At 42.0% G+C, this 16498-nt stretch overlaps 1 protein-coding gene across 3 annotated transcripts in view; it reads right to left on the bottom strand.

Annotated features, from left to right (window-relative positions):
* ncanb (neurocan b) overlaps positions 1 to 16498 on the bottom strand; it is a 248084-nt gene that overhangs the window by 69489 nt on the left and 162097 nt on the right. For all 3 annotated transcript variants that reach the window (XM_015971620.3, XM_054730008.2, XM_070554098.1), the window contains one exon: positions 1820 to 1933. In XM_015971620.3, coding sequence (XP_015827106.3) covers positions 1820 to 1933 — 114 coding nt within the window. The remainder of the gene's footprint in view (positions 1 to 1819; positions 1934 to 16498) is intronic.

The raw sequence follows: 16498 nt of genomic DNA on the forward strand, positions 1-16498 counted from the left end.
CCAGCTGCCTTTGGAGTGCGCCAACCTGGGTGGCGGAGAACCTTGACCAGCACCAGATTTTTGTTTTTTTGTACAAAAACAACAAAGATAATCAAGTTCTTTTCTTGACCTGCTTTTTAGCCTGCTTTGACTCATTCCTTAATCTTAAATTAGAGCGATCATATAAACATCTAACACAGATGTGATGAAATCCCATTAAAGCTGTAAAAGACGGTCTAGGATTTCATGAACAGAACTGTGGTGGTTAAGGTGAGGACCTTATCCTGCTAAAATGTCCTTTTCCCTGTAGAAATCGGACAAAACTTTGATATTTCCTAAAGCATTTTCTTCTGTAGTTTGCTTCGGTCTCTGTTCTCTGTGGCTTTTGGATCGATCATTCTGCCCTCAGAGTCCCAGATCAGAAAAATCACAGAGAAACCACTTCCATGAAAACCTTTATTAAAAATATTCCAAGACACAACTGCAAAATGAGGTCAAAGGTCAAGAAGCCCGGCTGACCTGCTTAGGTTTCATCTCCTTTCCTGATCTTCCCTTCTCATCTTATAAAATAAATGTTGCTTTGTTAGAATCAGTTGAGGGTGAAGCGTCAAACGTTCAGCAGCTGTGTGTATTCCTCGGTGTAGTTGTACAGAAGCATGTTGGGCACGTGTCTCTGTAACCTTCTGTTTGCAAACAGCAACCTCCCCGTTCCTGGTTTCTCCTGGGTTTTCCCATCGTGTCCCGTTTACAGGACATATCCTAATAAGAGACAAGCCGTCTGGACAGAAGCGTCCTTCACAAACTCCCTACATTATTTCTCAGGGCTTTCCTTTTCTCTCTCCTCCATCATAATTTCCACAACCTCATTAAATATCTTTACCCGTCTTTATTTTTTATTTTTTTTAATTTAGACTTTCTGTTGCTCTGATCCATCTGTACCCAGATCTCTATCTTCCAAATCTTTAACATTTTTCATAATCTATCTGTTTTACTTGTCATGTTTCTACTACAGGAGTTCCAGGAGATTCCTGGGAGGAGGACAACTGACCGGGAGATACGATGGCTCGGTCCTCAGTCTCTGCGTCTCCGTACAAATTCAACACATTCAGAACTTTGCTGAGACGTTAGCACGTTGTAACTGCTTTGGCAGTGAGTGATGTCACTGATCAGCACAAAAGGGCGTCTATGAACATTAATAACATTAAACTATGCATTCAATCCATTCAGAAGATCAGGAGAGCAGCTGTGTGATGTAAAATGTGGAGTTCAATGACCAGAAGAGGCGTTGTCTAATACAGTTCTCTGTGAGACAACAAAGCCCTGTGAATGAAGTTGCTGAGGAATGTCGCTGCTTTGTTGTTGTGAGCGCAGAAATGAGGGTTTTAAAGCAGCGTGAATGTTGCTTACTGTCTTTTTCTTCCATTCTGCTTCAACAGCATCTCTTCTAGTTTTACAAATGCCAGGTGATGCCTGCTGATGAGTTACCACCAGCCACCGTGAGCTAACCACTAATCCCACTCAGCAGCCATTCAGAGTACCTACCCCTGTTTAGGTACTCTGCTGGTTCCTGACATGGCCCAAAAAAGGTCCTTTCGGTCGGCCCACTGAAGTGACACGCACATGCTGCAAAGTTCCAGTAAAATTACCCTAAAGTTCCAATAGTGGAAACACCCCTACCGTCTCAAGTCTCCTCAGTTACCCTTTCCTCCTCGGCTTTGTCCACCACCTTTTTTCAATTTACTTGTCCTTCTCATCTGCCTTGTTTTTCCTCTTTTATTACCTCTCACTGAACTAAGATTGAGTCAAATAGCAAAGCTGTGTTTGCTGTGTTCGTTTTTACCTTTTTCACACGTCGCTCCTCCATAGCTGGGCAGACAAAGACACACAAAAGAGTTGATCTCATCAATGCAGGTTCCTCCATTCTGGCACGGATTAGACTGGCAGTCATCAATATCTGGAGAAAAAAAATAGCTGTGAGTGATGTAAAATCATAGACACACACAAACAGCTACTTTCCAAACTGAGAACAAAACCCTCGGAGATCAAAGTTTTGGGCGGATTAGAGGTGTTTCTGTGGAAGTTATAATTAAAGCAAATTGATTGAACTTCATCGGTAAGTGGCTTGCTATGCACTGGAGCGCATGATGCTAATTGCAATGAGTTTGCAGGATGTGCTGCAGATCTGCTGTCAAACCTGAGCGGCATGACACACTGGGAGGGGGGTGGGTGGGGGGGGGGGGGGGGGTTATAAAGAGGCAAACACAGAGATTAGAGGAGAGATAAAAAACCTTCCGCTCAGCATCAGATTCTGTTCTCAATAATGCTGCACCAACATAAAAGCACTGGCGACTGTGGTTCATATGCAGCAAGATTTGATTGCAAATGACAAAAAAGACCCTGATTAATTATTTGTGAACAAACCCATGTTTATATTCCACAAAGGTGTCCCAAAGGGAATGAGCTCTCTATTGCGGTCCCCCCCCCCCCAAAAACCCAAAACAAAACAAAAACAAGAAGTAAGCCACATTTCTTTGACTAAGCCGGGCCTGGGGTTAAAATCATTAAAACTGCAGCTGGTCTCCTCCAGTCCTCAGCCATTTCAAATGAGAGAGTCTCTGGGGCTATAGCAGGGGGTCACAAGGAGAGGCAGAACGTCTGCAGGCTGGTAGAAGGTATGGTAATAAAGAGATGCTCAGAAACACAGCGGAAAACAGAGTTACAAGCAGGGCCAGATTAACACTTTGTTGTACCCTGGGCAACAATAATATTAAAGGGCCCCATCATCACGACCCAAGGATCACCATAATAGGGTCACATACAGAATATTTTACTGTAATATGCAGTAAATATACTCAATTCTTGAATGCCTGACATCACGTAACCCGCTCAGGGTAACCTTTGACCCACCTCGTGTGGACTGACCAATGAGGAGAGGGTCTTAACTTGAGGCCCTCTCTTCATTGGTCAGTCTGCATGAGACTGACTCTCAACTGACGTTCAAAGTCATAGGCAGCGAATGTCTCTGTGCAGCGCAAAAGCCCGGGTGGACAGTTTGTTTAATATAGGAGTACCAAATTTCATATCCAAAAAAGAGGACAGGGGATCTGTGCTTACGACATCACACTATGGCAATACCACAAACCACGTTGGGACCCATTTTTTTGTAAGAACTAAATTAATATCAGATTCTGCCAATAAAAGGGCTCTAAAACTATTCATATGTAAATATTTTGCATATTTATTGCAAAATCTCCATTTTCTGCTTTAGTGCTGCAACAAGGTTTTATTAATAATAAATTATTATACCTTTTGTTTTACTACAGCATCGGTAAGCTTCCTGTGCACAGATTATTAAGGATGCTTGTTTCAGCTGGGAGATTAGATGATAGGATCAATGATAAAATAAGTTGTCACACACTCCATGGAAATTTTCAGAGGATCCACAAATAGCGGCTTTCAAATGGTTTTGTTACTTTTTGCAAGTTTAGAAAAGCAGCAGATGAGACGGCATGTCTGATAATTTAGTTCATCTGATAATATTAGAACATGTCAGTGATGTCTGAGGTGTTTTTATAAACACTGTATATCTAATACTCCTGGGCAGCGTATGAGTTACCTACCCTGGGGTGTGTGTGTGTGTGTGTGTGTGTGTGGGGGGGGGGGGGTCTTCTGTTTTGCCTTGGCCCCCAAAATGCCTTGAAACGGCCCTGGGTGTGTGACTGAGTTTTGAAGGTGATCTGAACTCTATCAAATGTATAAATATTACATGTGTATAGCTTTATACTGGTAAAAACATGTAGTGGAGATAAATCTACCTATATTTGACTTTTTCACACTTTGTTTTGTTTTCTTGTTTTTATTAAACTATTTTCCTGTTGCCCGTATGGTTAATCTGGCCTTGGTTACAAGGGTTGGGAGGTGAAAACAAGGGTGGGTGGAGAAAGAGGGAGGAGAGGTGATACCATTCTGCAAACTCGAAGAAACTGGCAAGTTCCAAGGTTGGATTACAGAGGCTTTGCAGGCGGCACTGTTCGGAGTAGAAAAGTCAGTTTGGTAAAAAACAGCATGACGGCTTCATTGCTGGTTCTGTGCTTTGGGCTGACTGATATCAAAGACTACATTTGATGCAGGAGGTAAAACCCTGCCAGAGGAGTTGGATTCAGAAGCTTGGTTTAGCCTGTCGTGGAATATCCATGAATAACTCACGCTTTGTCTGACTTCTGATGGAGTAGAGAAGCAGCAGAGCAGCATTACAAAGGAAACAGTCAGGGAGAAATCTCTCCCCACATCATAAACATGAATCTTATCTACTGCTTCTAATAATCCAGTATTAAGTGGGTGACTAGTCTGATTTTTAAAATGGCTATTTTTCTAATGAATGCAGTCCACATTTTTGCTTTCACGTTCATAATCTCACCACCTCAAATTTAAAAATAATCTACAGGTATAACACAATCTCATCTCTCAAGATCTGCGAACTAGTAACACCCAGAGCAGCTATTGTGAACAACATTCAATTTAAAATCAATATCTGTAAAACTGACTGAGTTTTGACAACTTTTGCGGCCATCTTTCATTGGGATGACCCAATTTACCCAGTTTTGTGAAATCTGTTCAGTGGTTTATGACATATTTTTCTGAATGACGGTCAGGGTTGATTGTATAAATGATGTCAAAATGTTTACGCAAAGATCTGCAAAATCTAGCGCTAGGTGTGTGATGGGGATGACTGTCAGGTACTATGACAACAAATGTTTGTTCGGTATCTTTCAAATTGACTGAAGCGGCCATATTGTGTTCGCTAATGTCAGCTACTTGTGAAATCCCTCTTCAATAGAGATTCTGCTTCAATTGTTTTCTCAGGCCCTGTCCACACGTAGCCGGGGATCTGCCAAAACATAGATATTTTTCTACGTTTTGGCCTGTCATCCACACGAAAACTGAGTTTTTTCACACGAAAACGGATCTTTTTAAAAACTCCGGCCAAAGTGAAGATCTGCGTTTTCTCCGTTTTGGGTGTCTGCGTGTGGACAGACAAAACCGGAGTTTTAAGGTCCGCAACGTCACTTTCCGCGACAAAAAAATGCTGACATCACGTGTGTGACCTGTGTTTACACTAGCCGACAGCATGGATGCCCTCAGAGCTGCGCTCGCTTTATCAATTGTCCAAGCGCTTTCTGCTTGTTTGTTTTTGCAAGCGGAATTACTGCTCCTTGCGGAAGACCACAGACGAAGGACGAGGTTAAGAACGGGGGAAGTACTGCCGCCTACAGGTCTGCCATGTCCTTAACAAAGTATTTATCCGGGTACGTGTGGACAGAGTTTTTTTTTAAATGAGGTGGTGTGGATGCAAGTATTTGGAGAGGCGGATATTCGTTTTAAAAAAAAAACGGCTATGTGTGGACTAGGCCTAAGTAGGTCCTTAGAACCACAAAAAAAAAATCACACTCACACACACACACACACACACACACACACACACACACACACACACACACACACACACACACACACACACACACACACACACACTCACACGCACTCATGCACACACGCATGGACACATGCACACAAATTCACGCATGAATGCACACAGTTAATAAAATTGTCATTTAAAAAATATGTATCATTTACAATGAATGCAGCAACTTGAGTTTTACTAAAACACAGAAGACAGTGAAGCCAGCTTCTGCTGTCTTGTGTTTTTTCCCTCTAAAACAGAAAATCAGGTAGAAATCTGCAGCATCCAATCATGACTTGTGCTGAATATTATACCTGCAGTTTTTGTTTTGATCTATCATTAAAAATGTTTTACACTTGAAGAAGGTGCAGTACTGTTTTTAATATAGCTGTGGAAGCCATGATTGTCTGAGCTCTTTATCCAACCTCTTTTTTTAAATCAAACATCAGGAAGACAGAGTCAGATAGCTTATTTTATCTCTGAATGCACATAAGCTAATTAGTTTGAGATCAAAGAAGGAAACATCATCATGGGGTGAAAGTGGGGGTGGGGGTGTCTGACTTTTAAGCTCAGTGCAGTAGATGTTATTACTACACAACCACATTAATGAAAATATATGTTAAATTTAAAACGTGTTCAAGCAATTTTGATTATACCTATCAGTATTTATTTAACCTGGCTGCGCAGTGGCGCAGTGGTTAGAGCTGTTGCCTTGCAGCGAGAAGGTCCTGGGTTCACTTCCCGGCCTGGGATCTTTCTGCATGGAGTTTGCATGTTCTCCCTGTGCATGTGTGGGTTCTCTCCAGGTTCTCCGGCTTCCTCCCACCATCCAAAAACATAACTGTTAGGTTGATTGGTCTGTCTAAATTGTCCTTAGGTGTGAGTGTGTGTGTGATTGTTTGTCCTGTCTGTCTCTGTGTTGCCCTGTGTTGTCCAGGGTGTACCCCGCCTAATTGGCCGTTGACCGCTGGAGATAGGCACCAGCCTCCCCGCGACCCTACGTGGACAAGCGGGTTCAGAAAATGGATGGATGGTGTATTTAATCTTGGAAAGTTGGTACAGTTTTATTTGGATACATTAAAAGTCATACATTTAATGGCCAAAGTTGAGAAAACACAAAGACGTATGTAAAAAATTAGATGTTCTATCATTCGTGGTTTCTAAACTCTGTGTGTTTACAAGCTAAACAACCTCAAACTAAACTCACTCACTAGAAAGGGCCATGCATTGTCAAATAGCTAATTTCATTAAAAACACAGAGCAGCATGTAGAGCCAAGAAAACCTTCTTAAACAGTTTGACGGGGTCCAGAGAGCAGGGCCTGTTTCCTCAGCTGACTTAATGAGAAGACCATCCAACTTGAGCAGGTGGAAGTGTGTGTAAGTGTGTGTATGCATTTGTGCTTATACGTTTCTGGCTCATTGCCCAGTACAACCAAATCAGGCCTGGACTCTGCTATAACCTCCAGGGTGCTGTGGAGAGCAGCGCTTCACTTATTTACTGGCAGAGAAATGGATAAGGGGATAAACAGGTGCAGTCATTAGTGCAACACACACACACACACACACACACACACACACACACACACACACACACACACACGCACGCACACACACACACACATTACTTGGTCAAATCGGTTGGAAATTAAATAAATTTGTGAAAAAAAGTTGAGGATAATATTCAGTTTATGTTTATATTCAAATTATTTTTAAGAAAATTTTAATGCAATATAAATGTTTACCTTCCTCTTGTTTTTTAGACCCAGGGAGTGTTAATATGAGGAGATTTCAGATGGTTAACAGTGAACACAGAGCCAAATAGAAGGTGAGTGTCAGCCAAAATGAATAATCAAAATAGGCTCAGGCAAAACTCAGGGAGACAATAAAAAGCAGAAATCAGCATAGGAAAAGTTAATTTAAACCAGATTCTTGTAGAACAAATTGTCCATTTATTACATTAAGTTGAAATTTCCATGACTTGTTTTTCTGAGCAGAGCTTCAAGATCAACTCTACCATGATTCATTCCTTTTATATTCTCTCCTCTGCAGAATCTTTAATTTTTACTTTCCAACAGTCAGATGTACACCTCTGAGACTCTCTGAGTTATGAGACTAAATAAAATCCATTCAGCTTTTTCTTGTTTCTGTTTAAACGAGCAGAACCGTAATGAACAACTTCCCGGTCGTAAATCCTTGGATTCATTGGCACCCTGCTTCCAGCGACTCAATTAATCATCTGATTTTAACAACGGGCCAAACTTTGACCAGTGGCAATCAAAATAAATATATTTTTTACTTAATTTTCAATATTTTATAATCAGTTATTTTGATCATTTCAGTTTTTTAATAGTAGTGATGATGAGCATTTTCTCTGGCGATAGTGGACAGTATACACCAAAATCCTTGCAAGCAAGCAGCATTTTTGTGTTTGAGTAAGACCTTACCAACACATACAGAAGCCATTAGGGCCAAAAATCTCTGGGAGCGCAGCCTTCCAGAGCCTCATTGTGAAAACTACACATTGTAACTTTAAGCATAATGTTACTTTATCTTGTAACTAGGACCACCTTTTTCAATAACACGATTACAATTATGGGCCATAATTGATTTTATTAAATATTTTTACACCTGTGATGTCATTACCTCATTTTTTAGACAGACAGACAGACAGACATACAGGCAGACAGACAGACAGACAGACAGATGTATTTTATTGACCCCAGGCTGTGAAATTGCAGTGCAGCAGCATGATTGCACACATTAAGACAGTTAAAAACAACAGCAATGTAAAATGGCTGAAAAGTATAAAACATGAAAGCATATCATGAACCAAAGTTAATTTTTTCTATTGTACAATGTGATGGCATATGGTTGGAAAGACTTCCTGTATCTTTAAAGTCCCATAGTTGTCGCACACACTGGTGTGGTGAAAATTGTCCTCCACATTCGACCCATCCCCGTGGGGAGCAATGAGCTTCAGACACGGCTGCGCTCGGGAACTATTTGGTGGTTTCCCTTCGACAGCTGAGCTGTAGCAGCTTGTGTGAGAAGGTGCTCCTGTGTCAAATCTTCATTACTACAACCGATAGACTATTTAAATTCCTGCAATACAGAACAGCCCCAGTCAGAGGAAACAGAGACCCAGAGATGGAGGCTCAGATGCGCTTGTTTCAGGAACTAGCAGAATGCCACATACAAGAGGAGCTTGACTTGGCAAGATTTGGAGTCTTCCTGATATTTGGACGTCTCGCCTCGGATTGGAAAACACCAATGTGACTCTAACACTGACTCTGTTTGCTGACTCTGTTTGCTCTGTGATATTTGACATCAGGGATGTGTATTTTTGAAATTCTGGCGATACGATACGATCACGATACGGGGAGACGATACGATATTTCACATTATATTGCGATACATTCAGTCAGACGTTACAAGCAATTTTTTTTACAGAATTTATTGTAAGAATGTTCAATAAACAGTCCAAACTGATATGTAACATGTTTAACATGAGGTATCTGAACCATGATGGAGGGATTTACATTTCAATGGTGGAAACAAAACCCGTTGCACACTGCTGCCAACTAGTGGGTGGCGATTGAATTGCGCAAAATGAAAAGAAAATACACACATGTTTGCATGTAAATTCTTTCAGGAATTAGATACACGGCTTTTGAAAATCGATGTAATAATCTCAGGAAAAAATATCACGATATATTGCCATATCGATATTTCCGATACACGGCTTTTGAATATCGATATAATATTGCTGGAAAAAATCACAATATATTGCCATATCGATATTTTCTTACATCCCTATTTGACATGTTTGTATGTTTTATATCTATGAATACACAAGCCTGGAGTTCTGCTGTGTGGTGGAGTTGCTAATGCTAACTTTTAGCTTCTACCAGCCGACACGTTTTCTGCTGTTCCCCGGACGCTAAACCAACACCAATCTTCCCCGTTGTGAGTCAAGATGGGTGAGTCCATAAATGCTAAGTGACAGTGTGACGTAGATCTGTCAGGCTTTTCTAATCCTCGAGTTTCACCGTCTATTTTCTATCAGATGCTAATGCAGCAGATAGGTGTAGGAGACTATTTTCATGTTCGGCCTGCATGACAAACTCAGAGTAACTGATTATAATCAGAAATATTAATAAAAATGTTTTTTAGTGATCTATACCTTTACGTTTGAGTCAGAGGTCAGCTGTCTCTTATTTCAGAGGGTTTTTGTTTCAAGACAAAAATAAAAGCTTGAAAATTTCAAACATTTATCCGTCTGTATCGTTTTGAAATGAACTGAACCTCATCTGAGTCAATTTGGTTGTGTGACACTGAGTTGCTTTTTTATAACTCCCGTTCTCTGTTCAGTACACTCATAAATAATTATCTTCAGCAAATCATAAAAGGAAGTGTTGAAAACAGGAGCATTTGAAGTATTTTTACTTGTTTTTCTAACTTTTCTCAAAAACAGGAAAAAAATGTTTGTCTGACTGAGTCTGAAAGTCATTATTAGCAATTTATCATCTTGTGAGATCGAGCATTGAAAATGAGGAGAAACATATTATTTGAGTGTTGAAATCATAGAAATTTAATGATCAAACTGATAACTCATTAAGAATGTCTAATGTGCGTGAAACAGATAAAACTTACAGTCTTTTATCATATAAAAGCTAGGAGAAATAAATTGTTATTAATTTAAGATAAAAATTGGCGAAAAAGGAGGTAATTTTGTAACACTGGCACAGGTAATAAATTGCTGAATGCATTAAGAGGGAATGCCACACACCTATGCTGTGTCTCTGTGCATTCACCTTTAAACTGCACAGGTTCATTATGCTATGGCATGTAAACACAGAAGCAGAGATTGCACAGGGAGAACAGAGGTCCTCATTATGAGTTGAATTCTTCCAAAGGGGAAGAATATCTGCGACAAGCGTTGATATTTAAGATCCCGACAGAGCTAGATTTTTTTCTCTGTGTGAGACTAAATGCCAACAGCAGGGCTCAAACAGCAGTCTGATCAATTACACAGAGAACCTTTGAGTCAGTAAATGCCACCCAAAGACTTCACATCTGACAACGAGCTAGAGAGGGCACGAAGAGACAGTATTATTATCAAAGAGTGTTTTTTTTTCAGCAGGTACATGAAGGAAAACACACTTTGAATTCTCTATAGAATCAAGCTGAAATCAAACCAGTCTACCCTCCAATCAGCCTGCGGCAGATCCAGTCGCCTCCTCGTGGGTTTTGCCCCAAATCACAGCTGAGATTATGTAAAAATAAACAAACATGACTTCCTGTAAAATAAAGGCTTTGAAATGGAAATGTTTGTCACACAAAGGCTGAGGCTGAAAGGCTTTTTGTGTTTGTGATTGACTTCCTTTAGTTTGTTGAGGGGCAGTGACATTTCTGTGGCTTTCTGCAAAGATGGATACCTTTCTATTGAACTGTCACTCATCCAAACAGCATGAACGCTCAATAGACCATGTAGTGGAGGTGTCAGTCGTGGTCATTTTGGGTGGGCACAGATGAGCATTAAATGAGTTGTGTGTGCTTTGTCTGCCTGTCTGAGAGCTGTTGGTGTGAACACCAAACACGTGTATTTTCTGCGCATGGGTTGACGCGGCTCATGTCTTTTAGCCAATAAGAGGGGCTTACAGGTGTGTCAGAAGAACTCTAAGGTTATGAGCAGGTCACACACACCTTCACTTTCTCTGGCTCAGTGGAAATGTCACGTTTTCACAACAGAGATGGGACGTTAAACACCATGACCTTTTTGTTTCCTGGGAGCAAACATACAACAAATCCCACTCAGATGTGGCTGTGACACATAGAAACATTAGAATATTAACACATCAAGTAAATACATATAAAATACATCAATTGAGAAGAATTACAGCAGCTGAATGCATCTAGGCAAAGTGAAGAATTTTTTTTAAGTTCAAACTGAGCCTCAGAAAGTGGATTGGAAAAATGATTGAAGTCCATTTGAGCATGTCAAGGTTACTGAAGACCTGGTCTGAGTATTTCAGAAACTGCTGATCTACTGGGCTTGTCAACAACACTTGTACCCCTGTCCCCTCCCCAAAACTATGTCCATGCACGTTGTAAAGTCTGTGGTGTCTCCCTTAAATGAGGGCAGCAGAGAGTGTGTGTGTGTGTGTATGTGTGTGCTCCTCACAGCAGTGAGAAAGAGGAAGAGGTGCTGCTGCAGCTTCACTCAGAGACGATGTTTACGTCTCGGCATCCAGAACGATAATATCGGTAGGCATGTAATTGAGTCCGCCAATCAGTCGTAGGAGGTGTGCTGGCCTGGACCAGCCCTGAGCGGACCAGCAGAGGGTAAGGGCAGAAAAAACGCCCTGCAGGATAGGGAAAAGTACCAGGCCAACCAGGTATGACCACAATATATGCAATGCAGGCCGGGCCAAGAGGTACCAGGTGTGAAACCCCTAAAACGCTCGGAAAATCAGCCTACAGCTTAAAAATCCAGCAGAATGATTTGGGTCTCAGTACTAATGGGCTCGACACATGGGAGGCGACATCGCCTCTCCTCCATTCATTTTCAATGAGACATGCGCGACAAAGCGATAATCGCGGGTCTCTCTCCTACCAAGCGAAACGCGAAAAACTTGCGTGTGAAATTTTGCGCTCGTGCACATGTCGTGCACAGGTGACCCAGCGACGCGATCCCAGAAAGTTGAAACATTTTCAAGTTTTCATCGCTGTCGCTCGGACGAGAATCAATCAACGGAGGTTTCATTCACTGACCAATGAGCGGACAGGATGCTCCGTACATCTCCGAGCAAACATGGAGGAGAAGTTGATTATTATTATGTTTTGTAGTAAAATCAGAAGAAAGATTTCACATAACTCTAGCAGCACCTTGTGAAACATCATATCTACCGCTTTATTAACTCTGAACCACTTAAATAACCTTAATTCCCTCCATCCTGACACAGCCAAACAAAACAACAGATGTTTCGATTTTGCCATGGAACAGAACGCGTAGACGGCTTTGCCGCTGGCCGCTGCCGCGGGTCGCCTCCCGTGTGTCAGGTAATAAAAGTGACAGCGACAAATTTCGCTGATCGCAGTCGTTTGTCGCCTCCCGTGTGTCGAGCCCATAACTGAGCATCATTTAAACACCACAGCCTACCTAAGTATTGGTGCTGACTATGCCCATCCTCACATGGACCCATCTTCTGCTGGCCATTCCAGACGAATTATTCACCATGTCACAAAGTCCAACACCTCTCCAATTGGTTTCTCTAACATAACATTAATTTCACTGAACTCCAACTCCTGCCTTAGCCACCAGATCTCAGCCCAGGTCAGGGGCGATGTTAGGCCCGGCTACCTGGGCTCAAGCCCCAAATGTTTTATGAAAAGCCCCAGATCTAAAACGTGGAAGTAACATGCAGTACCAAAGTCCAACAGAGAGGGAGCAGCTGGCAGTAGTTTGTATACAGCCTGCCTGACCCTCCACCAGTGAAGAAGCTCTTCAGCAGCTGGCTTCTTCTACAGTGCCTGGCTTCTTCTACAGTCTCTGCCTGAAACGCAAATGTAAAAATGGACATAAGGGCATTTTTTTAGACCAAAAGTACAGCGACAGAACCCCAGCTTTGATGAGACTGGTGTTGACTCAGGTTTGTGTCTTATTTGAAAATATTTGTTGTGCTGCTGGTTTGCCTAAAGTTAGCTTATCATGTAAAGTTGCTGGAGAAAGAAAGGGAATATTTACTATCATCTCACACTAAACACTAACAGGATCTATACTCTGCCCTGAATATGCTTAATATGTAGCTTCAGATTAAAAATTATGTGGTACAAGACAAATATATATGATGTTGACTAGTGCGTGTCACGTGTGTGTGTGTGTGTGTGCGCGCACACGTGTGTTTAGCCCCGGATCTTCTTCAGTCCTAAATCTACCCCTGGTCCAGGTCATAACTTTTTGGATGTAACTGAAGATTTTAATCATAGATGGAACTGTGTGATGTTTTAACGTGAATATGGACCAGAACCTCTGCTGAATGCTTCAAACACTGTGAGTCAAAGCAACTATGAAGGCTTAAAGGTGTTCAGCCCACACAAGCAAGGTGTGTCTCTGGCCCTGTCCACACGTAGCCGGGGATCTGCCAAAACGTAGATATTTTTCTACGTTTTGGCCTGTCATCCACTCGAAAACGGAGTTTTTTCACACGAAAACGGATCTTTTTAAAAACTCCGGCCAAAGTGAAGATCTGCGTTTTCTCCGTTTTGGGTGTCTGCGTGTGGACAGACAAAACCGGAGTTTTAAGGTCCGCAACGTCACTTTCCGCGACAAAAAAATGCTGACATCACGTGTGCGACCTGTGTTTACACTAGCCGACAACATGGATGCCCTCAGAGCTGCGCTCGCTTTATCAATTGTCCAAGCGCTTTTTGCTTGTTTGTTTTTGCAAGCGGAATTACTGCTCCTTGCAGAAGACCACAGACGAAGGACGAGGTTAAGAACGGGGGAAGTACTGCCGCCTACAGGTCTGGCATGTCCTTAACAACGTATTTATCCGGGTACGTGTGGACAGAGTTTTGTTTTAAAACGAGGCGGTGTGGATGCAAGTTTTTGGAGGGGCGGATATTCGTTTAAAAAAAAACCCGGCTACGTGTGGACTAGGCCTCAGAAAGTATCTTCTCAGTGTATCTTACCATGCAAATGAATACACTGGTATAATCTATAGCATTGTGTGTGTGTGTGTGTGTGTGTGTGTGTGTGTGTGTGTGTGTGTGTGTGTGTGTGTGTGTGTGTGTGTGTGTGCAAGGATGAGCATGACTTTGGTGCGTGTATGTTTTCTGGGTGCACTGTCGAGTCCTGAGCCTTAAGTCGTGTTTCGGGTGGATTATGAAGGAATCAGGATCAGCAGGTGGAAGAGACAGACATTCACAGCTCTGATCCAACCCAAAGGTCTGAGCTGCTCTCCAGAGAGCTCAGATCAACTGATCAGAGGATTCATAGCCTCTAAAAAAAATCCTTCATCCTGTCTTTCTGGTAGAAATATTTCATCCTTTTTCACTTGGCTAAGACATAAAGATGAACAGAGACATGCTTCTCCACCACAGCCCCCAAGACACAGACAAAGAACATGGCAGGGATGCACGCAGACGGGGATCTAGACCTTACGGTTGTATAGGATTTTTACAGGAATGTGGGCAAAGTAAGACTAAAAACCAACCTTAGGGACATTTTCTAAATAAATCACGCTTCAGCATCAACTATAAAAGCAAGAGCAGATTCATCTTAGGTGTGTTCTTGCTGTGTCGTTTCTCTAATTCCATGCTGTAGTTCTTTTTTTAAAACACAGAGCAGTTCTGTTTACCTGTTTTCCGGGAAAACACACACTGCTCTGTGTTTTAAAAAAAAAAGAACTATAGCATGAAAAGAGCAGATTCATCTGAGCGCTCTGCATACGTGAAGACATGCATGCATGTGCGTCTTTGTGTGTGTGTGGGCCCACGTTGTGCACGTCCACACTTTGGTTTGACAGCTCTGCTCCAACATTCATAACAGCCTGAGAAGATGTAATAAAGTAATGTGTCACAGCATTTCTGCTAGCCCTCACTTCTGACAGCCCGACTCTGCTCACATGTGTTTACTGCCTCTGTCATCTGCGTCTGTCTGTAATTTGTGTGGGAGCGGGGAGGCAGTGGCCAAGAGAAAATAATCAGCTGCCATGCCACCGGTATCATACAGCCACTCGCTATTTCTGTCCTCCCATGGAGGATGAGCAGTGAAAACTGTAGATGTGCAGATGTGTCTGTTATAATGACATCACGCCTCCCAACCCAGAGTGTGACCATTTACCTTAATTTATAAAAAAATACATCTTAACATAGACCGTCTACCACTTCGTCTTGCTTGAATGCTATAAATACATCTCTTTTTGCCATTTCAGTAACTTCTGCAAGTCTGCATGTTTAAAATAAAACACAATAAATCTAAGAAGAGCAGTTCCCCAGAGGGGTGAGTGACAGGCTATTCTTGCCTCCTGCAGACATTTCTGACATACTTAAAGAGATAATATTAGAACAAAATGATATTTTTTTCTTTTTTACCTCAGTCCTGTCAGAATCATTTAGGCTCTGACAGTGAGTTTCTATAGAAATGCGTTTCTGAGACCGGAGAGCTCACTGGATAGGTTCTTAAATCTATTTTTGTTAAAAGTAAGTTAGCCTTAAAAAAGAATAATTTACATGTTATTATTATTATATATATATTTTGGATTCCTTTAGATCAAAACAACCAAAACACTCAAGTCAAGCCACAGACTTTATCATTTCAATCATCTGTGCTCTGTCCCTCTTTCATGATTTCTTGCTGTCTCCTCTTTCTATTGTTGTCCTTTGGTTAATTTCTACACATCTGTGGGCTGCTGCTATGGAGATGACAAACAAAAATATATATATTTCCACGGTCAAAGAACCAGTCCATATCAAATAATCTTGCTAAAAAGACAATCATGACTTGAAAACAACAGAGACAGCAGAGGTCTGTTTTAGAAGAGGAGAGGAGAGGAGAGGAGAGGAGAGAGGAGAGGAGAGGAGAGAAGAGAAGAGAAGAGGAGAGGAGAGGAGAGAGGAGAGGAGAGGAGAGAGGAGAGAAGAGGAGAGGAGAGAGGAGAGGAGAGAAGAGGAGAGGATAGGAGAGGGGAGAGGAGAGGAGAGGAGAGGGGAGAGGAGAGGAGAGGAGAGGAGAGAAGAGAAGAGGAGAGGAGAGAGGAGAGGAGAGAAGAGAAGAGGAGAGGAGAGAAGAGAGGAGAGGAGAGGAGAGAAGAGGAGAAGAGAAGAGGAGAGGAGAGGAGAGGAGAGGAGAGGAGAGAGGAGGAGAGGAGAGGAGAGGAGAGAAGAGAAGAGGAGAGAAGAGGAGAGGAGAGGAGAGAAGAGAAGAGAAGAGAAGAGGAGAGGAGAGAAGAGGAGAGGAGAGGAGAGGAGAGGAGAAGAGAAGAGGAGAGGAGAGGAGAAAGGAGAAGAGAAGAGGAGAGAAGAGAAGAGGAGAGGAGAGGAGAGAAGAGAAA

This window comes from Nothobranchius furzeri, chromosome 8 (genome assembly GCF_043380555.1).
Source record: "Nothobranchius furzeri strain GRZ-AD chromosome 8, NfurGRZ-RIMD1, whole genome shotgun sequence".
Classification (NCBI taxonomy): domain Eukaryota; kingdom Metazoa; phylum Chordata; class Actinopteri; order Cyprinodontiformes; family Nothobranchiidae; genus Nothobranchius; species Nothobranchius furzeri.